This window comes from Pinus tabuliformis, chromosome 5_2 (genome assembly GCF_031772625.1).
Source record: "Pinus tabuliformis cultivar Carrire ecotype Pingquan chromosome 5_2, CPIR1, whole genome shotgun sequence".
Taxonomy (NCBI): domain Eukaryota; kingdom Viridiplantae; phylum Streptophyta; class Pinopsida; order Pinales; family Pinaceae; genus Pinus; species Pinus tabuliformis.
This window is the reverse complement of record NC_142306.1, coordinates 649,326,005-649,353,772: the sequence shown is the minus strand read 5'-3', so window position 1 is coordinate 649,353,772 and position 27,768 is coordinate 649,326,005. Positions and strand designations below refer to the sequence as shown.

The window sequence follows — 27,768 nt, the reverse complement described above, 5'->3', positions numbered from 1 at the left end:
ATTCATTGTCGACAGTGGCAGCCAAAAGAACCTCATTTCAGCAGAGGTCGTGAAGCGGTTTGGCCTACCAACTACACCACACCCACAGCCGTACAGTATCAGTTGGCTTCACGAAGGACGAGATCTCAAAGTTCGCCAGCAGTGCCGCCTTCCCTACAGCATCAAGCCCTTCACAGACGAGGTATTGTGTGATGTTACACCTCTGGATGTTTGTGATGTACTATTAGGCCAGCCATACTTGTGGAGGCGACATGCTGTGTATGAGTCAAGGCCTCGCGCTGTCATCATTTCTTTGGATAATTCATTATACAGGATACCGGAGGTAGCCCCACCTACCGCCACCTCTTTGATCACTGTTAAGAAAGGCAGCAAGCTCATCTCACAAACTAGGAAATTTGTTTTCTGTCTGGTTCGCTCCCAAAGTAAGGGGAAGATCGTTGCTACATCCATGACCCCCACGAAGGGTTCCTCCACACAGCAGCAGCAACAGAGGGATACAGTCGTGACAGAACATAAGAACAACTTCTCCTTACCCGGAGGGGTACCAGACAAGTTTCAGGTGGGCGACAAAGTTTGGTTACTTTTGCAGAGGGAGCGCCTTACCAGAACCCATCAGAAGCTCAGACCACTTCGACATGGTCTTTACACCAATAACAAGGCTACGAGAAACAATGCTTTGAAGCACAGCATTCCTCCATTCCTTCGCTTACACCGAGTGTTCAATGTGGACCATCGCCGACCATGCTCCCCACCATTTCTGGACACATCAGAGATTGCAGAACAGCTCACCAGAGACACAGCTCAGCAGAAGCTTCCTCATCTCAGGGAGGAACTCAACGCAATGGGGACCATTGCTTCCTAAGAGGGGAGGAATGATCCAGGTGGATGTTGGTGGCCACCCACCTATCCCATTTGGACCCCCACAACTCTCTTTTAGTTTTTCTGTTTCCTTAATTATAGCACAGTTTACTATTTTTAGCAGTTTTTCGGGTCCTAAACTTCCGGAGCCGTTTTAAGGCTCTAAACGACGTTTTTTTGGGAAATCCACCGCCAGCGATATTTCTATCTAAAAATCGTCTTTTCCGTCGTAATCCTCGGAGAGATCTTTCCAACGGGCTATCATGCGAGTCAAACGAAGATAGTACAACCAATTCGCGACCCCGGGAAGTTGATGTTACCAACTTACCCAAAAAAGGGGCCCACAATTTGGCGTTTCATCTTTTAGGGTTAGGTTTTGGAATGTGAAGGGTTTTCCATTGTTTTTCAACAATAAATAGGCCCTCGAGCCTCATTGTAACACAGTTTTTGGAGAACAGTTCAGAGACATGTAGCCGACACATCTCTTCTCAGAGATAAGCTACCATCGCCCTAGCTGGGTCATTTCCATTTCTATTTGTAAGCATATTTCAGTATTTTACAGTAATGAAATGTAGTATTATTTCCGTTGCATAATTGTCTTTATGGTTATCTCTGTATTTTATTGTGTTCCTGTTTAAATCCGAATCATCTAATCAACTCGGTCAAACCCAGTCAACTTCGGCGTCCAACAGCAAACCCAAACAGTACGAAACAGTCTGAAAAAGTCCAGTCAAATGCTGGTCAACGAAAGTCAAACTGCGGCCAGATCTAGGGCAGTCAACGCTGGTCAAATGGGAGGTCAAATCACCTAGATTTCAGTGCTAGATGTGTGGCCTGCCACGGAGAAGGTCCTCACCCAAATCCACAATCAAGAGGAGGTCAACGCTGGCAACGCAGTCAAACAGAAAACGTCCTCCTTTCCTTTGCATGTGTGAGAGACAGCTGCCAGATTTGTGTACCCAATCAAGTGAGGAGAAAGAGATGAGTGAAGATGAGATGATAATAAAATGACTTGAGATCTCCTTTTATATGCAATGTTGAGGATGAGCTTGGGGTTTGAACACCTGTTTTGCTCGCTCGCTGACCTTGACAATTTGTCAACAATAAAAATAAATTCATATCTTCAGTTTTATATGTCGGAATCGGATGATCTTTAAATCAATACTACACCTCTCAAAGAGATGAATCTAAGAAAAGTTTCAGTTGTCATAAATAAGATGAGCCATGTGGAGTTTGGCCCTAGTTGCCAATTTTAACACTCCCTCTCAACTAGGGAGAACTCCATCTGCTAATCCATCTGCCAGTCGGTACTATCTCTGCCATCAATGCACTGCTCTGCTCTGCTGAACTATGAAGAAGAAGAAGTGATCGAGAATGTATCATACCATTCTCTACTGACCCAAAGTCAGTCCCAGATAAAAGAGAGTGTCTCATACCACTCTTACTGACCCGAAGTCAGTTCCAATCAAAAGAGAGTGTGTCATACCACTCTTACTGACTCGAAGTTAGTTCCAATTGATCTCAGATCAATATCGGTCATCCTCACATAGGGAGTACGGCAGTACACGATGCGTCCATCGGTAGTACTATGGTCCCTATCCTCATTTCCCTACTCATTGCCCAGATGAGAGGTACTTCCCATGAGTCCCAGACTGCATGGGTAGGATGTCTTAGCAGGATAAGGATGAACCACTCATCCTGCCTACATGTCGCCACAAGGTATCATAGGGGAAGTCTGAACCACTCACCTTGTACACAACAAACCACTAGGGCAAGGTTGAACCACTTACCCTATGGTTGCTCATCGCTCCAAGAAGTACCCCAAGCCCCCCCGGAGCTCCTAGAGCTCAATGTCCATATCATACAGGACCCTCAGAAGAGGGTCTCTCCACGACTCCAAGTTGTTCTCGGAAGGCCAAGAACTTGACCTTCCCTAGGGGCTTTGTCAGAATATCGACGACCTGCTCATCAGTCCCAATGTGATGGAGCCTTATTGCTCCTCGTTGTACCATATCTCGGATAAAGTGGTACCTGATATATATATGCTTGGAGCGATCATGAAATACAGGATTCTCTGATAATTGGATCCCACTCTGGTTGTAGCAGAGGATCACGATGGTATCTAGCACATGTCCAAAAAACTTGTTGAAGAGCTTTCTCAAGCAGACAACTTCACATGAGGCCATACTAGCAGTTATGTATTCGATCTCGGCGGTGCTCAAGGCAACAGATTTCTACTTCCTGCTCATCCAGGATATCGAAGCAGAACCCAAAGAAAAACAACACCCAGGAGTGCTCTTGCGATCCACCACATTGCTCGCCCAATTAGCATCAGAATAACCATGCAGCCTCACATCTCCGACAATGTATCTTTGTCCATGAGTGATTGTGCCCCGAAGATATCCCAAAAGATTCTTGGCACCAATCCAATGTATATGATGAGGCTCAACCATATATTGGCTCAATGTATTAACTGCAAAACATATGTCCAGAGGGGAGTTCACCAAGAACATCAGTGCTCCTATGAGTTGCCAATACTCAAAGGCATTTCCCAATTCAGGTCTGGCCACACTACAACATAACTTCTTGAAGTTAAGTTCCATCGGGTTAGTCACATGCTTGCGTCCACCATCCCAAATCTTTCCAATATCTTCACAAAATATTTTCCTTGAGATAGGAAAATTTCTCCTGGCTTTTGCCAAACCTCCAACCTTAGGAAGTCGTGCATCAGTCCTAGGTCCTTCATCTCAAATTTAGAAGCCAACTCCCTCTTACATTTGTGAATGAAAGGGCACGCACCTATTAGAAAGAGGTCATCCACATAAAGTACTAGTATGAGAGATTTATCATCTTCAACCTTAAAGTAAAGGTTCGGATCAGATTCATTTCTAGTGAATGTCAGCTTCATCAGATAGTTATCAATCCTCTCATACCAAGCCCGGGGTGCTTGATCAAGCCATAGAGAGCTTTCGTCAACCCGCATACATGAGATTCCTGGTCATGAACCTCAAACCCCTCGGATTGTTCCACATAAACTTCCTTTTGGATCGAACCATGCAAGAAAGCAGTCTTGACATCCATCTAATGTAGGTTCCATCCTTGCAAGGCAGCAAGGGCTATGATTGAGTGGATGGTGGTGTATCGAGCAACAGGTGCAAATATCTCATCGTAATCTACACCTTCCTTTTGAGAGAAGCCTCAGGCAACAAAACGAGCCTTGAACTTTTTTGCACTTCCATCAGCTCCATGCTTGATTTTATAGAGCCACTTAGAGGTGACAACTGATTTTTCCTGGGGTCTAGGGACCACATCCCAAACATCATTCTTCATAATAGACTCATATTCTTTATTCGTAGCATCCTTCCATACTTGTTGCTTCACAACTTCTTCAAATGATGAAGGCTCATTTAAATGATAGTGTTAATGACAGTCAAGTATCCTTGATACTTGTTCCCCTTCTTGCTCTCACGGAAAGTCCCCCTTGGTGCAATATGTCTCTCGGCATCTTCGAGAGTCTCCCTAAGCCATGAGGGTCTCCTCTTGGAGGAGGAGTTCTTGGGGAGGAGGATCAATAGGATCCATAGGTTCATCAACATCAAGCATCGTCTCGTCCTCTTTTTCACCTTGTTTTCCGGTGTCAGCTTCTTTGTCCTTCCTTGGGATATGAAGGCTATTGGTCTTGCTGAGGACCATATCTTCGTCAAAGGTGACATCATGACTTATCTCAATTTCCCTTTGACCAGCCACATAAATTCTATAACCCTTAGAATTTTCACTATAGCCCACAAAGATTCCTTTCTTCCCTGATGCACCCAATTTGCTTCTTTTCTCTTTCGGCACATGAAAATATACAGGACTTCCAAAAATTCTAAAATGAGAGACATCAAGTTTCTTACTAGTGAATATTTCTTCAAGAGTCTTGGAGTCCAATGCTTGATGAGGGCATCGGTTTCGAACATACACAGCGGTACTTACAGCTTTGGCCCGTAGAAACTTCGGAAGCCCTTGATCATGAAGCATGGCACGAACAACTTCTACAATAGTACGATTCTTCCTTTCAGCCACACCATTCTGCTCAGAAGTGTATGGGGTTGTAGTCTCCCTCTTAATCCCAGCTTCTCTGCAATAATCATGGAATTCATTTGATTCGTTCTCAGTCCCCAATATCTTGATTCTCTTCTCAGGTTGATTTTCGAACATGGCTTTGAAGTGATGGAACCAGGTGAACACTTCATCCTTCTTTTTCAAGAAGTAGATTCAGGTCTTGCGATAATAATCATCCATAAAGGTGAGATAATATAAGTATCCTCCCAAAGAGTTTACAGGCATCATACCAGATATGTCGGAGTGGATCAACTGCAATATGTCTGTGGTCTTGCTATTACTTGAGGGGAATGGTCCCTTGTAATTTTTCCTTCAGCACATCCTGTACATACACCTTCATGCTCTACTTTGAACTCGGGCATACCTGTCACCATCTGTCTCACATCAGGTAGGGCCTTATAATGAAGATGGGCAAACCTCCGGTGCCATAGTTCAGATTGTAGAGATGAGTCGCAAGACATGGCTCCCAATGGACTTCCTCCAATTTGATATAAGGTGTCAACCCTGAATCCAAGAGTAAAAGCATCTTTAAAATTCCTTTTCTAAACACGTACCTTTCCATCAATGAATGCCACCTTGTATCCTTTGTCTTCCATTGCCGAAATGGACACCAGGTTCTTCTTGAGATCAAGTACATATAGAACTTCTTGTAAATGAATAGTGTTACCTTGATTCAATTGAAGGGTAACATTCACTACTCCCTTTACGGGATAGGTGGCATCGTCTCCAAGGATAATCTCCAAGTTTGTCTCCTTCTCTATCAAATTAGAGAGAGCTTCCTTGTATCCAGTGAAGTGCCTTGAGGCACCACTATCAATTAGCCAATTCCCCAAAGTGTCCGTGGAGAGGTAGTGGAGAGGGCCGATATAAGATAGTATTCCTTGTGTTTATTGTTAACAACATTTGATTCTTCATACCTGGAGTTCCTTGCTTTCTTTGAGGGTTGACCATTTCTTTGATATCCCGCATTCCTTTTTCCTTTGCAATTGAACCTACCATTCCTTTGATTGTTGTTGAAGTTTCCCCTGAAATGATTGTGATCATCATCATGTGATGTGTCCCTTCTATTTGGACACTCCCTTGCATAGTGGCCAAACTTATTGCAAACAAGCATATGCCCTTCCTTCCACCCTTAGATCCAATCTTTCCATTGAAATGACCTTTAGACCCTGCATTGTTTCTCCTTTTGGCATGAGCAGAGAAAACAATGGGGTTGCTTCTATTAGAAGGCATTTCTTGCTCCACCATTCTTGTTTCTTATTGAATGCATCTTGACGTCAATTCTTCAAACCCTGGAATTTGATCATTATTAAGAATAGTGGTTCTAAATATATACCACTCGGATGGGACTCCTCCAAGGGTAGTGATAGTAAGTTCCCTGTCAGGAATGACATCTCCAATCGAGAGTAGATCATTCTTGATCTCAGTGATCCTTAAGAAGTAGGATTGAATATCCTCGTCCTTGCCCTTCTTAATATCCTTCAACTTATTTTTGAGAAATAAAATTTGATTTGCATCACTAACCTTGAACATGCTGACCAACCTGTCGTAGATCTCCTTGGAGGTGTTCAAATCGGAGATGTAGGCCACCAGACGCTTGTCAATGGAATCTCTGATAATCTTCTTCGCTTTGACTTCAGCTTTATTGTACTTGGTCTTCGTAGCAGCCGGTGCATTTGAAGGAGGCTCAAGGATTTTACCCTTCACATAATCCAACACTTCTTGTTCTTCCAAGGTCAGATCAAGAGACATCTTCCATCCATGATAGTCAGACTTTTCACAGAGCTTGTCTTCAGCCAGGAAGTGGGATGAGGAACCCATTGAGCCTTTTGTCCTTGTCCAACTGTCTTCAGTGATTGCTCTTTCACTCTTGCTTGGGCTTTGTCTTCACCTCAGCTCTGATACCATGTTAATTTTAGGTAACAATGGTATGTTCTATGCTTAAGAGCAATTTACTTCAATTTCTTTATTAGCCCAATATCAATATCCAATTTAGCAATCACATCAGCATGATAGTAAAATGCAGATAGAACATAAACATAAATAGTAGAAGACAAGCCAAGACAAGAGGACACAAGATGTGGCACCAGCCAGGGACAAACCCCAATGTGGGGAAACCCTTGATCAATTCTTCTTATATTCTTCAATAGTTCAACAGAGAGAGATAGTACAAATTTACAAATATGATAATTTATGACAATAGCAGAAAAGCCCTAACCAGAAAAGTCAACGTTGGTCAAACAGGGCAAAATTCTTCCTCTAAGCAGCTCGGTCAAACCCAGTCAACTTCGGCCTCCAATAGCAAACCCAAACAATCCAAAACAGTCTGAAAAAGTCCAGTCAAATGTTGGTCAACAAAAGTCAAACTGCGGCCAGATCTAGGGCAGTCAACGCTAGTCAAATGGGAGGTCAAATCACCTCGATTTCAGTGCCCAGATCTGCGGCCTGCCAAGGAGAAGGTCCTCACCCAAATCCGCAGTCAAGAGGAGGTCAACACTGGTCAACGCAGTCAAACAGAAAACGTCCTCCTTTCCTTTGCACGTGTGAGAGACAACTGCCAGATTTGCGTACCCAATCAAGTGAGGAGAGAGAGATGAGTGAAGATGAGATGATGATAAAATGACTTGAGGTCTCCTCCTTTTATATGCAACGTTGAGGATGAGCTGGGGGTTTGAATGTTTGTTTTGCTTGCTGGCCGACCTTGACAATTTGTCAATAATACAAATAAATTCATATCTTCATTTTTACATGTTGGAATCAGATGATTTTTAGATCAATTCTACACCTCTCGGAGAGAGGAATGCAAGAAAAATATCAGTTGTCATAAATAAGATGACCCGTGTGGATTTTGGCCCTAGTTGCCAATTTTAACACATGTCATGGCTCTCTAAATCTTTTGGTGAAAATTGAAATCATACTTGAAGACTAATGCATTGTTGGTTGTCCATTCTATAAAGAAGGCTTCCTACTCTTATCTACTTCATCTATGGTTTCATATGTGGCTATCTTTTAATTATTCATGGTTACACATTATTTTTTGGATGACTTTGTACTTGATGTGAGGAGCATCTTTGGAAGGGCCCTCCTCCAGTTTTCTACATATTGAATATATGTGGTTAGTTTGAGCATGTTTCTAACAACCCTACTACAACTTCTTCCACATTGTTCAAGCCCTCTTGATTGTTGGTCCAAACACAATCACCATAGGTATTGATCATGGCAATCCGCTATCCCATTAATTCTAAAGTATATCATAAATGTTATTACCAGAGAATCGACCCTTGTACCAAAGGAGAGATTTTCTAAAGTGAAAGGAAGAGTTGTCGTGGTGACATTGAACCACCTTCATAAGTGCCTCTATGGTTGCACTTAGTTTTGGAACTTTGAATATCTTTGGTTGTAGGTCTTGGAGGTAACACATTGCTTACCATATTGTTTTATCAATCTAATCAATAAATATATTGCACCTAACACCAGTTTCATTGCCAAAGGAAAATGTATCTTTATGACTCATCATAGAGGTAAATGTATGGGGCACCATCATTCAATGGCCGATCCCAGCTACACATGTCTTTTCCCACAATCCCTAAGTGATGAATTGAGTGCTTCCGACACTAGACAAAAAAGAGGAAGATCTACAAGAAGCACTTTCCATGTTCCTAGAACCCTCATCCAAAGTCTAATGAAGCTACTCACAAGGGTGCATAGTTTGTGGATTATCTCCTAGCTCACAATTTAGATTGTTTACTCTAATCCAACCGAGAAGTTTCTTGTTGAGGAGGATATAGTCGTGGTATCTGAGAAGTTGGTGATAGGGGAGCACACCTTTGAACAAAGTATATCCAATTTTTTCACGTCTTTGTGCACCTTTGTGACTCCTTTTATGCTTATTGATCTAGAGTTGTACTCTAGTTTGGATCTTTCCCAATTCTTCAACCAACCCACAGTGACTTATTCCCACATAGTTGCCACAATAGTCATGGCTTAAGTATCTCCAATGGTGATTAGAATCCTCCTTCCTCAAGCCCCATTATACCATGACTCGATAGATGGGAGGCTACACATGCTCATAGTGGAAATCTCCCTCAGTGTCCTACAACCACTACAATGGACTAATGCCTTCAAAACTACCTATTCTATTAGCACATTACACAAAAATGCCCTTTAGTGATGGGAAAAGTAAATTCCCCACCCTATAGTGTTTCAAAATGTTAAAGACAAGTTTTAAAAAGAATGGAGTGAGATGGTCCAAACTTATATGGTCAGTTTTCCTTAATCAACATTTGTTTGAAATTAGGTAAATTCTTAAATGATTGTTACCCACCAAAAAAAGAGCAACCCATAGGAGAAAACTTTTCTCCTCCTTAGACAACTAGCCAACCAGCAGCCCTATAATCAACACATGACATGACGCTAGGATCCTCCACTTTTTATTTTCCAGTCAGATTTCTCTCTCCCATTTGGCATTCCTTCTTGAAGGAAGATGGGTCATCCATGGGTAGGTAGTTTAACCATTTTGTAATCATGTGCTTTCACTTAATGTTTGAGGCATACTAATATGGGTCAAGGGGTGAACTAGATGACTGAATGATCTTGATTGTATTCTTGTTCCCTCACTTCCCCTGGGAGGTTAGTCTTTGACTCTAGTCCAATGAGACCTCCTCTGAGACCTTAGGGTTTCAATAAGAACACTACTGGGGAGTTTTTTATTGAAGTAGCATGTCCATGATATTCCATACTTGCCACTTTCCATCTTTCCCATTATTCCATCTCCATTCCTCAAGTTGGCAGTCATTGGTCATGGGGATTGGCAAACTTTCATCCTCATCCTTGAGTCTAGGCCGAAAAACTTTTCCCTAGAGGTTGATGCAACTAAAAGAAAGTTAAAAGCATAAGAAAGCCACAATAAAAGAAAAAGATAAAATGAAAAAGATGGTTGGGACATTTGATTAGCGCATGGGAAAAAGCCTAGCATGAGCTCTACCCCCTCATTAGCCATCACCCAATTCCTCAATGCATGATGCTCCATCTATAAAAGGAACTCTTGTATTGTCCTTGATGAGCGATAAACTAACTCATCATTAAGGGGTATTAAATGTTAAATCTCAAAAAGAAAGCTTAGGCTCTTGAGCTATGCACCCAAATCAAAGCAAATCATAAAAAAGTAAAAGGCACACCAAAGGGGTGGAAAATGCCCACTGAGGAAAGGGGTAACTCATGCCTCCACGATTGCTCCCTCCTTACATCTACAGACTCAAGATGTTTGACCACCATTAGTTGGTCAATTGGCTATGGCACCATGCTTTGAAGTCATTCACACTCTTCTGCCACCATTTCACACACACCTACAGATTGATGGGCTAACTTGGGACATGTCACTTCCCCTTAGGGGTTGGAAACACCTAATAGGGTTATACATCTAACCATTCCTAACATATGGAGGTAACTTGTTTATGGGACTTGGTCTAGTTAGATATTTGAAGGTGAGCTTTTTATGAAGTATTATTGTGATCCCAACATTAAGTATGGCCCACTATGAACTTTGAAGCATTTATGGCTATTCTAATTAATGAATGTTGAATTTCACTTGATCTTAAGAGGGTTTTGTCAAGTGTTTTCATCACAATAGTAGAGGCCTCTTGAGATGATTCTCGTTCTTTCTCAACAACCTTGCAAAGGTTGTTTTTAACATTCTAGAGAGAGAACATGACTTGTTGATGCAATGTTGCTCGTCCAGAGCAGAGCATTGGGTTACTTGATGACCCCACATGATGCCTAACACTTTGAGGTACCTACAGATGCTAAAACGTCAAACCCATGAAGCTTGGTTTTGGAGATATTATTGATGTGTCTAGTGGACCCAGGATGCCCTCGGGCTGGTCTTGAGTCTTGACACTCTTTGATGGTCATCCTTGTGATGACAGGGGATGACTTGCACATCACTTTTGAGCCCTAACGTTTGAGTAAGAGAGAGCCACATAACCCCTCTTGCCCTTTGGAGGGTGATGTTGGGCACCATGGAGATGATATCTTGGTATGGAGGCACCTTGAAAGCATGCCCATGATCTAGGAGCTACATCTTGGAGTATGGAGCACTCATTAGCCCACATGACGCTTCTCTATGGCATTTAGAGCTCATTTGGAGGATGACATCATGCTTGAGGAGGTTTTTCTCCCACACGTCTAGGCATTTATGGCATCTTTGTTATGTTTTTGAGCTATAAAGCTGGCTTTAACCTCTATCTTGTGGAACACTTAAAGTAAACCTGTAATAAGGACCTCATTACTTGTATTGTTGTAGAAATGAGTGGGATGAGTCTCATATAAAAAGAGATTCACCTCATTTCATTTTGTCATCATGACAAATTTAATTATTTTCCTCTAACAGAGTGTGAGCTAGCTTTTTTCGCAACTATGGGCAAGATGTAGTCTTCATTGGTGTGACATTCTTGTGGATGTGATTTTTGCATGGAGACGTTACTCTGGGATTGAAATAAGTGCCTTTTGTGGAGAATTTTGCAAGTTTATTATCTTATCACTGATATGTTTGCATGTTAAATGTTTAAAGTAGGGTTTCTATTGTGCCATGACTAAATGCTCAAATATTTTATTCCATATAAAATTGTTCTCTCTAAGGCCTATAGGGAAACTCTTAATGAGCAGACCCTATATTTAATTTCTTCCCTCACAAGAATAATAGTTAGGGTTTTAAAAATGGATGCCCTAGGCATCCCCCCTACTCAATCAAGATATCTCCCTTGAATTTTAACCCTAAAGACTCCATTAAACTCTAGTAGGATAGGCACACTTGCTTCTTCCAAGAGATGAACCTTCTAATGAATATTCCAATGGAGGACCTTGATTATCCTCATCCTGCAAATGCTCCTTTCCAATGATGTATGATGAGCTCGATACTAGATGACTTCCTTCTACCCATAAGTACTACTTATGCTTCTAATGAGGTTACCGAGAGCTACTTCCTTCTAATGATAACTGCCATAGACTTCTGCTTCAACTATCTTTCAAGTTTCTTTTGATTTCATGAGCTCTTGCTTCCATCGTATGCCATCTCCTAAAATGATGCATCCTATCATGTTTCTAATGCTTCCTACCATGATAGCTATGTTTTACAAAAATTGAAAAGAACTTGGTGAAGAAGATTATCTCAATCATAGTAGAGATCTTTCACTTCTTCCTTCTTTGACTTTTTCTCCTCAGCATCTTCTACTTCTTCGATGATATGGGGAAGAAGCTTCTTCGCTTCCTCTTTTGTTGTTGTCCTTCTTGAGTTTGGGGCAATCTCTCTTGTAGTGCCCATATTCTTGACATCCATAGCATTGAACCTTCGCCATATTCTTTTTCCTTTTTTGAGGATCAAATTTTCCAAACTCTCCTTTTCTCTTTGCCATGGCAGCAAATGCTTGTGTTTGCTCATTTGATCCTACATCACTTTTTGCCTTCAGTGTTGTTTCTTCAATTTTGCACAATGACCATAGTTCATTGAACGGGGTAACCTCCTTTCCATAGATGCTTGATGTGAAGCTGCCCCATTCCTCTGGTAGTGCATTGAGCACTATAGTTGTCATTTCCTTATCAGATATTATTTCTCACAACTTTTGTAGTTGGTCTCTAAGTCTGACACCCTCATGAAGCATGAGGTTATCCCTTCTTCTTTTGATATCTTCATCATGTAGAGTTCTTGTCTTAACGAGATCACTTCGCCTGCAGTGTTTACAGAGATCAATTCTACAAGTTTGTTAGATATTTCTTTTGATGTTTCTAATTTTGATGCATAGGGAATGAGGGGATCCTTGATAGATTCTATGAGAATCCTTTGAGCCCTTAGTTCCCCTTTCATGAATTTCGCAAGAGCTTCAGCGTCTTCCTTTAAAGGTTTAGCGATTGAGGCCTTAACATGTTCCATGACTTCATTTTCTATGAGGTTCAGATCTGTCCTTTTCTTCCATGCAAGAAAGTTTGAAGCCCCAACCAACCTATTGCTTTCCTTGCAAAAAGACATTTTGATAGATTCAAATGTGGACATAAAGATACTTACTAGAGAAGATACTCCTTGATGGCAATATCTTCAAAGTGTTGCCTTCTTGATTTTGATGATGATATTGATAGTGGAAGATCTCTTCTTGATGAAGATGTCTTCTTTCAGAAGTGATCATTGACTCAAGGAGAGGGAGATCACCTTGGTTTGATGATGACAACGCCTTCTTCTGCTTCCCTTGGATGTGTAAACTTCAAGATGCTTCAAAGTCCTTCTTTGATCGAACTAGGGTTTGTAGGTCTTCTTCTAGTGACTTGCTTCAAGATGATGGTGTAATCATTGTCCTTGTAGTGCCTTTGAAAGGAGAGGTCCCTTTGATGACCTTGATGATCTTTTGGCCCTTGAGTGTCTTTCTTTGACCTGCCCTTTCTTGACTTGTCACCTTAGTTCTGATACCATGTTGAGAAATCTAGGGGCAACAAGTGTAGGTGATTTCTCTTACTTTGATAACAGCTTGTGATGTATTTTTACTTTTTTAGCTTCATCTTTTACTTGATGATATTTAGTGTTATTTTCATCAAACAACTACCAAACCATAAAGAATAGAAAAACAAGAGGACACAAGATATAAGAGATTAGTGAGGGCTGAAACCTCTCCAACTGAGAGGAAAACCCACAAGAATTCTTCTCTTCTTATACAACTTCAATTGACGAATTCCAAGACCTATGACCCTCAACCTAGACCCTCCAAGACCAAGTCAAACCTTTCTTGCTTTCCAGCCACTTCTGCAATTTTGATCCCCAGTAGATTCTTCTACCCAACAAATTCTTCTACAACTTCGACTTGCCAACAAATTCTTCTGCAGCTTCGACCTACCCAACAAATTCTTCTGCAACTTTGACTTACCCAACAAATTCTTTTGGAACTTCGACTTGCCCAGCAAATTCTTTTAGAACTTCGACCCAGCAATTTTCCAACACTTCGATTTGCCCAGTCAAATTCTTCAACACTTTGATTTGCCTAGCAAATTCTTCAGCACTTCAACTTGCCCAGCAAATGTAGAAACCCTAACACGAGAGAAAGAGAAAGAGACCCAAAAACTTCGATCTAGCTCTTCTTCTTTCTTTTCGTCCTTTCCCAACTTCGGTCTTGAGGATATCGAACTTGAGTGAGTGAGTGTCCAAATGAGGCTGAGTTCCTTCTTATTTATAGGCTTGTGAGGGGTACGAATTGCTATCTTTAGGCCAACTTGTTCCTTCATGTAGGTCAACTTTATCTTTGCACCATGACGAGGTCTTGGAGGGTATTTTGACTCAAATAAATTTTCATTTTACAATATGTAACATGCCCAAATAGGTCTTTTATACATGACTATGACTCATAAGCCCTAGAAGCTCTCAATGGAAGCTTGACCTAAAAATTAATTTTCTTGAGCATGATGTCTCAAGATCAACAATAATAAATTTATTTTCTTCATTACATCAGATACATAAAATCATGATTACATAAGTCATTATGAAGACCGAACCTAGTTACATATTTCAACACAAAGGAGGATCTTACGATTGACCGAGGAAGACAGTATAGGGTGTTGGTTCCTATATCCTATTTACTCTGTAATGAGGATGTATGGTTTTGAAAAGGAACCCTACTGATTACCTAAATTCATCACACCCATAATATTAGCTTACGAAGCTTTAAGGCAGAGAATCATTTTGAATGGGCTTCATTTCACCTCAAAAAATAAAAGTACACCTTTTAGTAATCCATGTTCAATTCTTTCTCTTATTGCTAAAAACAAGGGTGCTATTGATATTATTGAGAAAGAGATGATTATGTTTGGTTTGGTACATGATGATAATTGGAGCTATGATCCTCATGGCATAATTTCTAGTCTGAGAAAACAAGCAGGTCTTTTGGCTTACATCCACGAGACTAGGAAAGAGATTGAAAAAATGGCTAATGCTCTTTCCCCACCTCCAAGAGGTCAAATTCAAGTGGTTGTGCAGACAACTATGGAGCAGAGACAGGCAGAAGCAAACAACAAGGAAAAAAGAAAATCAGGCTCTGATATAGGTAGCAACCCATGCTTCCAATACAGAACCTGCTCAGCCTTCGACAATGATACTGCCCCTTGTTATGAAAAGAAAATCAGATTCTCTGGAACTAGAAGAAGTTGGGCATAGCATTAAAGCCAAAGAGGGCCAGGATGTAGACATCGAAGCCTTTGAGGAAGCAATTAAACAAAGAAATGCAGCAGACTATTCATGAAGTTCAACCCAGAGATTCTGGGGGACAAGCTTTAGATGTGAGGCATAGTTTCATTAAAGAGAAGTCACTTGACACTATGGGGAAAGAATTAATGTTATTGCCTCAACAAGCCCATATGGTTGAGAAAGTGGTACTAGACGAGATGGTCCCCACTGCTGGGCCAAGGTTTATTTCATATGTCAATTTGAAACTAGTACTTTCAATCTTATGGTGGTACAACCCAAAGTTGACGAGAAACAACAATTGTTTGGTTCCAGGGCTTCATCCATGGCCATTAATTTGGGCAAGCTATGCAATTTCGATATGTTGAACTGGCACAAAAAAACTAGTGAAATTGTGGCCATACAGTTATTGGACTCTACCGCCAATAACAGGAAGATGCAGGCCATGCTTGAAAAGGTCTCAGAACAACTCTATATTGCACAAGTGGCCTTGAAAACCAAAGCTAACAGGATAAAGGAGCTCAAAGACAGGATAGTAAAACAATCCTGGCAACCCAAAGATGTCAAATATTTTAAAAGATTATTAGAGAAGAAAGAAAAGGAAATAAGAAGTCTAAAAGCAATCACCAAAATCCTGGATTACGATGCTAATGTCCTAATACAAGCATTTGAAAGGCGAGAAGTTGAAAGCCAATTGCAGAAAATGCCAATCTCCCTTTGAAGCAAAAGATAAAGAGCACAGGGAACAACAAAACCAGATGAAAAATCTAAGGGAGGAATTTGGAGCCAAAGAGAAGCAATATCTTAAAACAGTCACAGAATATAAAGCGACTATTGACAAAGCCCTCACCGCCCCCCAAACCTCAAATGTCTAAGGCTTAAGCCTCCTCCAGCTGAAAACCTCACAGTTGGAACAGGGACCAAATGATCTGAAACTTGAGAAGGAACAAGCTGAAAAAAGGGGGGCAGTACAGGTGCAACATAAAAATGAAATGATTGAACAAATACAAAACACCCTGAAAGAGAAGCAAAATTAAATCATGTCCTTGAAGGAGGTCATTAAGGTAACTTCTATTGGAAGACAGGTCCTCATTCAAGCCAAGGAAAAAATATGGAGGGAAATCAATCAAAAAATTTCCACAATTCATTCTTATGTTATGATCTTGACATATTGTGAAAAGGTGGTAATAAAAATTGCTAATCTAGAGGCTAGAAAAAATTCTTCCAAGCTCAACAAGAGATTTAAATATGTTGACCAACTCATAGATTTTATCAATTCTCTTGAGGACGAAACACTTGCGGACATGAATTTACCTGAAAGGGACAATCGTATCTTCTCTTTGTGCTTGACAAAGGAAAACACGGGTGTATGCTACTCATGAAAGAGGAATTCGAGAAGGCCAAGAAGGAAATTCAGAAATTCAGAAATGAATGGAACTATTTGGGTAGATTTGGGGTCCCTTCCTTTTGGGGGAAAACAACTGGCTGATCTCATATGTAGAGCTTCACAAGAAGCTGAAAGCCACTCAACAAGATCTTGGTTGCCTGTCCATTATTAGCGAAGAGGCTATTTTGCCTCAATTAGCAATCAATGCTTTATGCAGAGAATTCAACATACTAGCCAGGATAGATCAACTAATACAGAGCCTCCCCACAACTCAAGTTGCAGTTAATGGTGGCGGTAACCAAATTCAGAAATGTACCATGGTTATCACCAGCAGAGTGGGATAAGATTGCTAAAGGCAGGAGGCACCTAAATCGGAACGTCATCTTAGAGAAAATTGTATCTAGCACACAAGCAGTTCAGCCTATGCAATCAGCCACTGATCAACTTGAAGAACAGGCCGAAGAGGGACTTAATATTCCCCAACTGCCTAAATCTAAGATGCACGGAGCTTAGAGCTCATCACCAGCCGCCATGTCTAAGAAGTCAAACGCAGCCAAAGTATCCATTAAAATGAGGAGGCCCTCGTAGAGACTTTTTATCATTCAAGTTATTTAAATTTTAATGTTGTTAATTTAAAAACAATTACCATTGAACCGTTATTTGTTGGAAGGCTCTTATAAATGACCCTGTTTCTCGTTTAGAGGGGGTGGATGATAGAAGGATTTATTTTTTGATACTATAAGATCTGCATGTACTCGCTGCACAGATCCATTATTGACTAAATGACTCATTTCATGCACCTTTAATGAATGAATCGTTTCCTTTTTCATGTGTGTGTTTGAAGCAGTGTATGATGCTATGGATTTCTGAATTTGATTCATAATTCCATAACATCTCTTTTATTTAATCGTCTTGCTTTCCCAATATTATATTATTGAAAATTAGGTGTTTAAAGTGTTTAGTCTTTGGCTTGCAGGCTGAAGCTTCATGAGTGTGCCTCTAGAACTTCGCATCGGTCATTTATAGATAAATTTTAACTGCTGAATTTTTGTTGTTATTTTATGGTTATGTTAGTTTTCTGTGCTTATGAAACAAGTCTCGCACCAAACTAATATCACTCATCCAGTTTTAACTCAAAGTAGATTATCGGTGATATTCCTGATTCGATATTTATACTATTGTCTCTGATCTTATTACTAGATTGATCTAGAAATCGGCAAAGTGACTACACTTGCTGTATCGTTACCTGTAATTATGTTTGTTAGAATATTAACTTGATTCTTGAGCACGTGTTTTGTATTTTGATCTTCTTTTTATGTCTGTTTGTTTTCCTTTTTCCTTTAATCATTACATTTCCTCTAATATTCATTTCAGATGTATGAACTGTGTCTTTGGGTCAATGATGTTTTATCGTAACGAACTATAATCCTTGTCTATGGCATTTAATTACTATGACTTTCTTCTTTATTAATAACTGGTCCAATTCAATTTGCTTATTGAAAATCCGTATAATTACAATCAGGGAATACCCCCTGTGGTGTGTGGGAGAACAGCCCCAAGACACCTAAAGTGGGAGGACAAGGTCCTCATTGAATGTGTTCTTGAACGGTTTCTGCAAGGGAACAATTTGAGAACCAACAGCGTCTAAGCATTAAATATATTGCAATGTACTTGTATATTGAATTATTATCAAATATATGATGCATTTTTAAAAGAACAGAGGATAGGGAGCTGCTGAATACCGGTGAAGTTAAACAACTACTAGTGGAGGCCCAATTTAAGGCTTAAAAAATCCAAAATTCACTTGCTTGAGCTTAACATTATGTTATGCAACAGACTTGAAACAAAATCCTCATATGTAAAGGGCTTGCACTCGGTCTGATCTACTCCATCGGGGGTCCACATCTTTTGTTAAAATAAAAGGATACAACTCAGAGTAACCAAAGGGTAATATGATCTAATCTAGGACTTGGAACATCTCTTTTGATTAGAAACCGCACTTTTGTCTTACAAAAGTTTTTTTTTAATTTTTTTTTTGCTTATGGCAATGTTTATTGATCAGCTCGGTTACATACATAGGTGGTACAGTCTAGATTTGTTTTACAAGAAGAAGCAGAAGTTCCAACCTTGAGGTGCATAAAGGATGAAAAGAGCTAATGTGCCCCTTGGAAGAAACTAGTAGTAATATATATTTCTGGAATCTGAACCCTAAAGCCTTGGATATTGTTGGTCATAATGACCCACAATACAAAAAAACTCTCTTGGATGTGCAAGAATTAAGCCAGGTCTATTTTCTCAAAGTGTGCTCCATGAAAATATAAAAGCAGAGTTCAAATTATTTTGCAAGTCTGAAAAAAAAATCATTTGTAAAATTAATCTGTCATTTGTAAAAAGATGATATGCATACCAGCTAGCCTGTGCTTTCCTTGATGGCTTTACATGTTGACTTAGTCCTTCAGGTACCTTGAACAATATAATGGCCAAATATCAATGGCATGCATATTTTATATTGCAAAACTCGCTAATAAAATAAGCCAAAAAGAAAAAAGAGCCATGTTTACCATTATACTCTGTTTTTAGGCTTTTATGCAATAAACCGTGAACAAATATGGAGTGAATTTGAAAACAAAAACCAACCAAATCAGAAAGCTCAAAAAGGGAAAAATACCGAATTTTAAAACTCAATTAATTTTTGAAGAAAATTCCCAACTAACCAAATCACAAATGTAGAATGCAAAATACCTCAAAAACAAAACAAAAAAAATATAGCGAGGGACAAAAATTTACTACCTCAATCACAGAATCCAAGGAAAAGATGCCATGTACTCTCTTACCAGGGACTAAAATTATCAATGAAACCAGCCAAACAGATTCACAAAGTTAAAATGCAAATGTTATCTATGTAGTCCTTTATTGGGGAATAAGATTATGAACAAATCATAGACAAGCATAAAAGAAAATGCCAAGAATAGCATATCCTTGCCTCTGTTTTTACTACAATAAAATTATGAATAGAAACTGACTACCCAAAGCACAAAATAAAAAAAAGGGTGTAAATGTCAGCTGTGGCTTCTTGGTTGGTGAAAGTGGAGCGTTGTTATTGCACTCACCGGGGTTCAAGTCCTTTCAATGATTTGTCTGTGCTTGTGCTCCAGCTTACAGCAGCACTACAGACCAAACGGTAGTGTAGGGGAATAGATACCCCTACTGGTGACCTCTTAGCAAATGGCATGTCTATTAGGGAATGAATTGTGACATAATATCTACTAATTCAAATAAATAAATAAAGTCAAAACTAAAATGCCATCTGTGAAAATTTGTTTTTGGGCAATAAAATTATGATGATAGATCACCCACCCAAATCCCAAAATTTTAAGCAAACATTTTATACCCGCTTTGCAACAAAACTGTGATATTAGACATTTAACAATAATTGACCAGTGGTTCCGAACTGAAAGGAGATCATGGCCCAGGGCAGAGAATCCAACTGTGGCCAGAGCCACTCCATGGGGTTCACTTGACCCTTCTTCTGAAGCTCGGGGACTACAGAAAGTAAGGTGCAAGTCCTGTGCGACTTTTGGGCAATAGATACCCCTACTGGTGACCTCTTAGGAAATGGCATGTCTATTAGGGAATAAAGTTGTGACATAAAGTCTACTTATTCAAATTAATAAATAAAATCAAAACTAAAATGGCATCTGTGAAAATTTTGTTTTTGGGCAATAAAATTATGATGATAGATCACCCACCCAATTCCCAAAATTTTAAGCCAAGATCCCATACCCACACTGCAACAAAACTGTGACATTAGAAGTTTAACAATACCTGACCAGTTATTTCAAACTGAAAGAGATCACGTGCCAAGGCAGAGAACCCAACTGTGGCATGATCCACTCCATGGGCTCCAGTCGACCCTTCTTCTGCAGCTTGGGGACTACAGCAATCCCCACATAGAAATCTGAGGGCATTTCCCATGGGAAATCGATGTATGTTCTCTGTTTGTGATTTTAAACAGAAACCTCCAATCGCAGATCTTGCAAGTATCTTTTATGCAACATATATCATGGGGATTGAAAGAAATGCAGTCATGGTTGACAGAAATCGGGCAGTCTGGTTTGCGAGACTGCTCTTCCTCAGTTGATGTTCACCTCAGACACTGTCCGCGCTAAAATTCTTCATCCTGTTCTTTGAGGGCGTAGACTCACTACAGAGTTCGAGGAGTAGTGCCAGGCCATTGGATCATTGATACTGTGGACTGATCGTGATAATCTCTGTCACATCATGGTGAAAGATTCCAGGTAGGCAACATCGTCATGATATTTTGACACAAACCTGTGCATTATGAAAATAGCTGTGTCCGGATTTCCATGAAATTATTGCTTCGGAGTGGAGGGTTCTACTTTCCATGAAATTACTGTTTCAGAGTGGAGGGTTCTACCTTCCATGAAATTACTGTTTCAGAGTGGAGGGCTCCACTATCAGTTCGAGAATCAAAACACTTTGACTTACGATTGTTTTATCGAGAGGGACTGCTAACAACTATACAGCTTTGACTTGCGACAGGTTTTATCCAGAGCCCGACCGCCAACAAGTATACAACTTTGAGTGCTATTGGTTTTATTGAGGCCGACTGCTAACAACATACAGAGCTTCACTTGCAATTGGTTTTCTCCAGAGGACCACTGATAACGATTATAAATAATGTGTAGCATAAATATTTTTCATGGGAGTTGTTTTAAGCCTGGCTCTGTTTCTCACACTATGGTGGGTGGAGGAGGGTTACCCAAGGGTTAAGATCCGGGAGTGTGAGCAGTACGAGCCCAGAGGCTCCCATACTGTTTGGAGGGCAGGGGGCAGAGATGCCAAACCTGACCCCTATCTATCGCCGTAGACGCTGTTTCTTTGAAAGATTATGTTTCTTGGGTATCCAATAAATTCATCCAAAGGCCCCCCTGGCCCAAACGCCCCCACTTCTCTATTTCCTACCATAAAAGCCTGAGCTAGATTGACGTACGCCCCCTTACAAATCTTCCTGGATCTGGTCATCATTACAAGATAAGACATTCCCTTTTTTATGACGAACTCTATCTCCATATAGTAGATTGCTGAAATTTGATTTGTATTATTTAAATTGTTTTTTAAATTGTATATTTGGATTTTGAAAAAAATTTAGGACATTTTGATTGTGTGGGTATTACCCATCAAATTTGTGATTTCAATAAATTGCTTCCAGATTTTAGAGAAATTTAATAGGGAGCTTCCAAAAAGTCTAGCATTTGGCATTGTCTCCTGACGTCACAATTTCGGTGGGATGACAAATTTATGGTTAGTTTTTTTTTTATTTAATTCAAAAAGATTGATGGTTAAAGTGTTTGAATTTTTTTAGGGTGGAAATGGGTTCAATATCAAGACATTCAAAATCTTGAAATTTGAGATTTGTAATTTGGAAATTTCAGTCACAATTTTGGTGGGATGACAAATTTCTGGTTAGTTTTTTTTTTTTTTTTTTAATTCAAAAAGATTGATGGTTAAAGTGTTAGAATTTTTTTAAGGGTGGAAATGGGTTCAATATCAAGACATTCAAAATCTTGAAATTTGAGATTTATAATTTGGAAATTTCAGTCACAATTTCGGTAGGATGACAAATTTCTGGTTAGTTTTTTTTTTTCAAAAAGATTGATGGTTAAAGTGTTCGAATTTTTTTAGGGTCGAAATTGGTTCAATATCAAGACATTCAAAATCTTAAAATTTGACATTTGTAATTTGGAAATAGCTAGATTTTATCAAAATATTGCCAAAATTTTCATTAGAGGCGAAATTGTAACCTTCATTATTAGACTACTCTTTTGCACTTTAGCGTTCAAGTACCTTTATCAACATTACCCATCAAAGCACAATTTCTTTTTAATTTCTTTTTGGTCTTTGGTTATGGAGCTTTTATCCAATAAGGTTATCATTGCAATACAACTTTTATTATTATATTTTTTTTATTAGATTATTTATTTTATTTTCTTTTCATTCTTGATTGCTGAATTGATTTAATTTGAATCTTAAAGTACTCATTTGGAGTATTTCTTAATTTTGTGGGTTTTATTTGTGGCACAAAATTTTAACTAGATTTAGAGTTTCAGAACGCTGGCTTTTGTGATTCATTATTAATATTGAGTGTTTTTCTGACTAAATCACATAGAAATTTTTAATCCTAACCGTCAAAATAATTTATTAATTAATTTAATCAATTATCTATTATTTAATTATGAAGAACGGGTAGCCCCAACAAAGACAATATTTTATTAAAATGTTTCTTTATTTATCTCTTATTTAATTAAGAAAATCTTAGACCCAAAAAATAAATAAAAGGAAATGGAAATTTAAAAGTATTAAAAGAAATTAAATATAAGTCAAAATATATAAGAGAGTGATATTTATTTAATAAATTAAATATTAAATCAAAAGAAAATTTAGATAGAAATATTAAAGTTATAATTAATTAATTAAAAAAATCCAAATAAAATGGAGTAAAATTATTATAAAAAAATGAATTTTACTAAAGGTAGAACACTACAACAAAATTAAAACTGGGTAAAGTTTATATTTGTGTCTGACTTGGCCGTGACCTTAAAATTAGATAATAATAATATAAATAAAAAGAGAGAAAGAAACATAATAAAAACAATAAAAAAAGGAAATTTACTTTTTTTATTATTTTTTTACAAAGACAATTTTCTTTTTTTATTATATATATATAAACTTTATAGTTTTTATTCAATTTCTTTCTCTTCTTATGTAGTAGTATTTTACTTTTGGTAAAATTCCTTTTTTATAATAATTTTACTCCATTTTATTTGGATTTTTTTTAATTAGTTAAGTATGATTTTAATATTTCTATTTAAATTTCCTTTTGATTAAATATTTAATTTATCAAATAAATATCACTTTTCTTATATATTTTTTTGGCTTATGTGTAATTTTTTTTAATAATTTTTAATTTCCATTTCCTTTCATTTATTTTTTGGTTGTAATGTTTCTTCAATTAAATTATAGATAAAGAAATATTTTATTTCATGATTAAATAATAGATAATTGATTAAATTAATTAATAAAATATGTTCAAATATTGATTAAATATTCTCTAGTTCAATTACCCATTTATGTCTTTCTAGTATATATTTATTATCTAGTTCAACTACCCATCTATGTCTTGATGATGAATCACAGTAAGTGGCTCTAAATGCATTGACTTAAAAAATTCTACGTAATTTAGTTCGGAAAAATACTCTATATAAATTTAGAGTTATTTGAATGCCTCATTACAAGCCTATGATAGGCTAAAATATGTTCACTGTTGGGATTAGCCATTGCATTTGTAGTATATATTTATTCTCTAGTTCAACTACCCATCTATGTTTTGATGATAAATCACAGTAAGCCGCTCTAAATGCTTTGACTTAAAAATTTCTATGTGATTTAGTCCGGAAAATACTCTATATAAATTTAGAGTTATCTGAATGCCTCATTACAAATTTAGAGTTATCTGAATGCCTCATTACGAGTCTATGATAGGCTCAATCCATTTGGATTAATCAATTACGAGATTAAATGAGTCAAAATCTTACTTACTCTCCTTAATCTCAGAGCACCAAGTAAATCATGGATTTATTGATTAAACTACGAATGTGTTTTGCTACTCATAGAACGACTATCTTCAAAAGGACGAACACAACAGATCGCAAAGCTAAGACACCAATGTCCCAAGAACCAAAAGAGATGAAGGAGATGCAAGATAAAGGAAGTTGGAAGACCGTAGAGAAAAAAAAGAAAGCTCAGCACCAATCTCGCCAAGAAAGACGAGAAGCCAGACAATTAAGAACTAAGAAAATTATAGGTCCGATAGACCAATTTGGTCTCAATGGACGTTAACCACCACCACCATTATCATCACAAAACCTATTTTAGGGAAAAACCTCTAAGACATTACTGGAGGGATTCATGGTACTTAGTCAAACCATTTGGTTTTGACTTTTCCATAAAAAATTCTTTCTCTAATAATTATTTATTTCTTCCTTTATGCCTTAGGGTCGTTTATTTCCCTATTTATATCATTCGATTCCTCTCTGCTACCTTCTATTCTTAAACACTTTATCTCAAAAACTCTATCTAAATGGGACATGCCTAGCATCAAGTTGTCTTATGAAGCCCTTACCTTGCTTGCATTTGTGTTCTCTAGCATTTCAAGAGGGATCTCGTGTTGTTAGTTTGACTTCAACCTATGAGGTTTGTCTCATCGTGGGGCATCTCAAATGCTCTAGTTCTCTTGTACCTTCGATTATTTAACCTTACAACCACAATGGAGGTTTTAACATAACTAGGGCAAGGGAGTTATCAAACCCTTCCAAGAGCACATGAGTCTCCATTCATCTCATATCATTATACTATTATTTGTGCTATTGGAGATTAGTGCAACTTTATTTTGCATGACAACCAAGTTGCGTTTAAAACATGTCACAATTTTCATAATTGGCACAAGAAATTTAGTGCCTACAACAACAGTGATGGATTGAGTGCTTTCATTTCTAACATGGTTTAATTAGTTCACCAAAAAGAAATTGGGAACCATCTCTAGATTATTTGTGTTTCCTTTCTTAATTTATCATTAATTGTTCTTTAACTTTAATCTATTAAATTAATTATTACTTATTTAATTAAATTAATTGTAATTAATTAATATAATAGTAGATATATAAAATATTAAAATAAAACAAATAATATATATATAGAGTGAAAAAAAATAAAAATAGAAAACCACCGGATTCAAGGCTAATATCACCTCGGAAAAAATACCCAAAATTTTCATTTAGAGCCCCATGAATCATGCGAGAGTATTTCCCTCAAGATGACGTGGAGCACCTCGTGGTCCCCTCCCCTTTTCTCCTCCAACCTGCACTTCATTATTTATACCCATTGAACGACATACGTACATGAACTCCCTCTTTCTTTTTCTTTTTTTAAATTATATCATTTTTGTTTTTATTTCTTTTATTTTTAATATTTTTAATATATTAAAACAAAAACATTAATAAAACCGGTATTTCATTTCTTTTCTTTTATTTTATTTTTAATATATTAAAATTAAAACATTACTAAAACCTGCGTACATGAGGGAGAGCTTATTAAATTTTGTGAATCCTCTTCCATTTGACTTTTTAACCTGGGACCTTTTCTCGGCCATTTCACAACGCGCCTTATTCAAAAACCTCTAGGAAAGCAAACTTTCGGGGTGACATGACATGACATGGAGTAATAAATATGTGACATGGGCACTAAACAACATAGAGCTTTATATATATAATTTACCCGAAAGCAATTATTCCATCCCTTGGACTGGAATCTTTGTGCGGACGTCGTCTCAGTCTTATGCGAAAGTATTGATTCCTTCCACTTTTAGGACAAGTCACGAATGTCCTATAGTGAGGTTTGTCCCCCCTCATTTCCTATATAAGGAGGGTATGGCTCATTACTAAGGCATCGACATTTAGAGTTTCATAGAGAGTCAGTCTGAGTTTTGTGTCTGAGTCGAGTATCTTTACTGCTCTGCATCTGCGGACATCATGTCTGATCTGCTTGCACCACGAGAAGAACTCAAGTCCTTAGGTGATTTGGAAGCCTACGCATCAGTGTGCTCGGCACTGGTGAGAACCTAAAGTGGTTGAATCATTTAGAGAGTCTATCAGTGTGTAAATGCGTATGTTCTGAAACTGAGGCAAAGTCTATCTATCGCCAAGAAGCCTTCGGTATTGCTTGTTCCTTGAGAACGGCATAAGTTCGATAAATGCGAAGATAGTCGATCTCTGTAAAGATCTATTCTCTCTGTAATCTCTGCATACATTCTGCAATAAAATGAGTATACATTTCATCTGAATACATTGTCTGTGCATCAAAAAATTGTCTGCTAAGGTAGTAGTTGCCTCTGTATCTTCGTCCGAAGTTCACAGGAAGTTCGCCAAAGGAATGAAGGGACGCCAAGGCTGTGTTAGGCGAGGAAGCCGTTGAAAAAGCCACAGAAGCGTGAAAGTTCTGAGTAGGTTCACCACTGGTTCACCAGGAGTTGGTTTCAGAGTCAGAACGAAGAGACTTAGCAAGTAGCAAGCTCGTGACAAGAGCCCCTGCTCAAAATTGGTATCAGAGCTAGTAACGTCTAGTTCATAAGGTCGGTATTCAAAAACTCTTACTCATATTTAGAATGGAACCTTTCCGAAGGTTTGTTTCTTTCCGAGAGATTCAAGAGAGAAGAAAACCCTTTACGGGATATGTTTGCATCAAGTTCAAGTCGAGTACTAAATTCCGCTGAACTTGAATATGAAGAACCCCAACCTTCTGCCAGGTGGGCACTGCCTGCCATAGACCCTTCACAAGTCTATAGTGATTTGTCTATGTTTCATTTAAGAGCCTCAACTAGAATAAGTATTAAAGAGTCTGTTAGTCAGATACAGGAAAATGCCGACTGTATCCAGACTATTTCTCTGTTGAATCCTAAAGAATTACAGGCCGAAGCAAAGAGGTTGAAAACAAACTATTTGCACTTAGGATGCATTAGGGTAGGAATCAATCCTTTGATCCATAAAGGATTACAAACTTTTGTGCTAGCCACTGTAAGAGATCTCACGCACAATAAGTACACAGATTCCTTAATCGGCGGAATTGTTGCACCTTTGTCTGACGGACCAGTCTACTTTGACTGTTTTCCAAATTTCTCTGTATATACTTTTGATGAAACCATAAGTGAGATCCTCCAGCTCCAAATACAGACTAATGGTTTCGATATGAAGAAAAAGAGAAATAACTTAGGTATCCAGGTCAAAGCTTGTTTCAGACATACTAATACCCTTTGGCCAGCCATCCGCCATGCACCCAGCCGTGAATGAAATATATAGTGTTGAATCTATATATACAATCAAAAAACCAGTTTAAATAACATAAATCGAGATTTCATCTAAATTTTTTTCGCCAGAATCTAGTACTAGAAAGTCTAAAAAGTCACACTAAAAACAACTCCTAAAATAAATGATTAAAATCTGTGAACCCTCTCCCTTTTGACTTTTCAACCTAAAGCCTCTTCCTTGACCATTTCATAACACGTCTCATTCAAGAACCTCCGGGGAAGCAAACTCCTGGGGTTACATGGCATCGAGTACACAGTGTGACGACTCCT

General features: G+C 38.3%; 1 protein-coding gene across 2 annotated transcripts in view; it reads right to left on the bottom strand.

The window, feature by feature from the left end:
- The window catches only part of LOC149160716 (staphylococcal-like nuclease CAN2), a 41,790-nt gene extending 20,305 nt beyond the window's left edge, over positions 1-21,485 (bottom strand). Inside the window, exons 1-2 of one of the 2 annotated variants that reach the window (XM_089436779.1) lie at positions 20,385-21,485; positions 18,967-19,022 (exon numbers count right to left, since the gene is read on the bottom strand). In XM_089436779.1, the coding sequence (XP_089292905.1) occupies positions 18,967-19,022; positions 20,385-20,534 (206 nt within the window). In that variant the 5' untranslated portion in view covers positions 20,535-21,485. The remainder of the gene's footprint in view (positions 1-18,966; positions 19,023-20,384) is intronic. The other variant, XM_089436780.1, reaches the window with a different exon arrangement.
- Between the last annotated feature and the right edge of the window lie 6,283 nt (positions 21,486-27,768).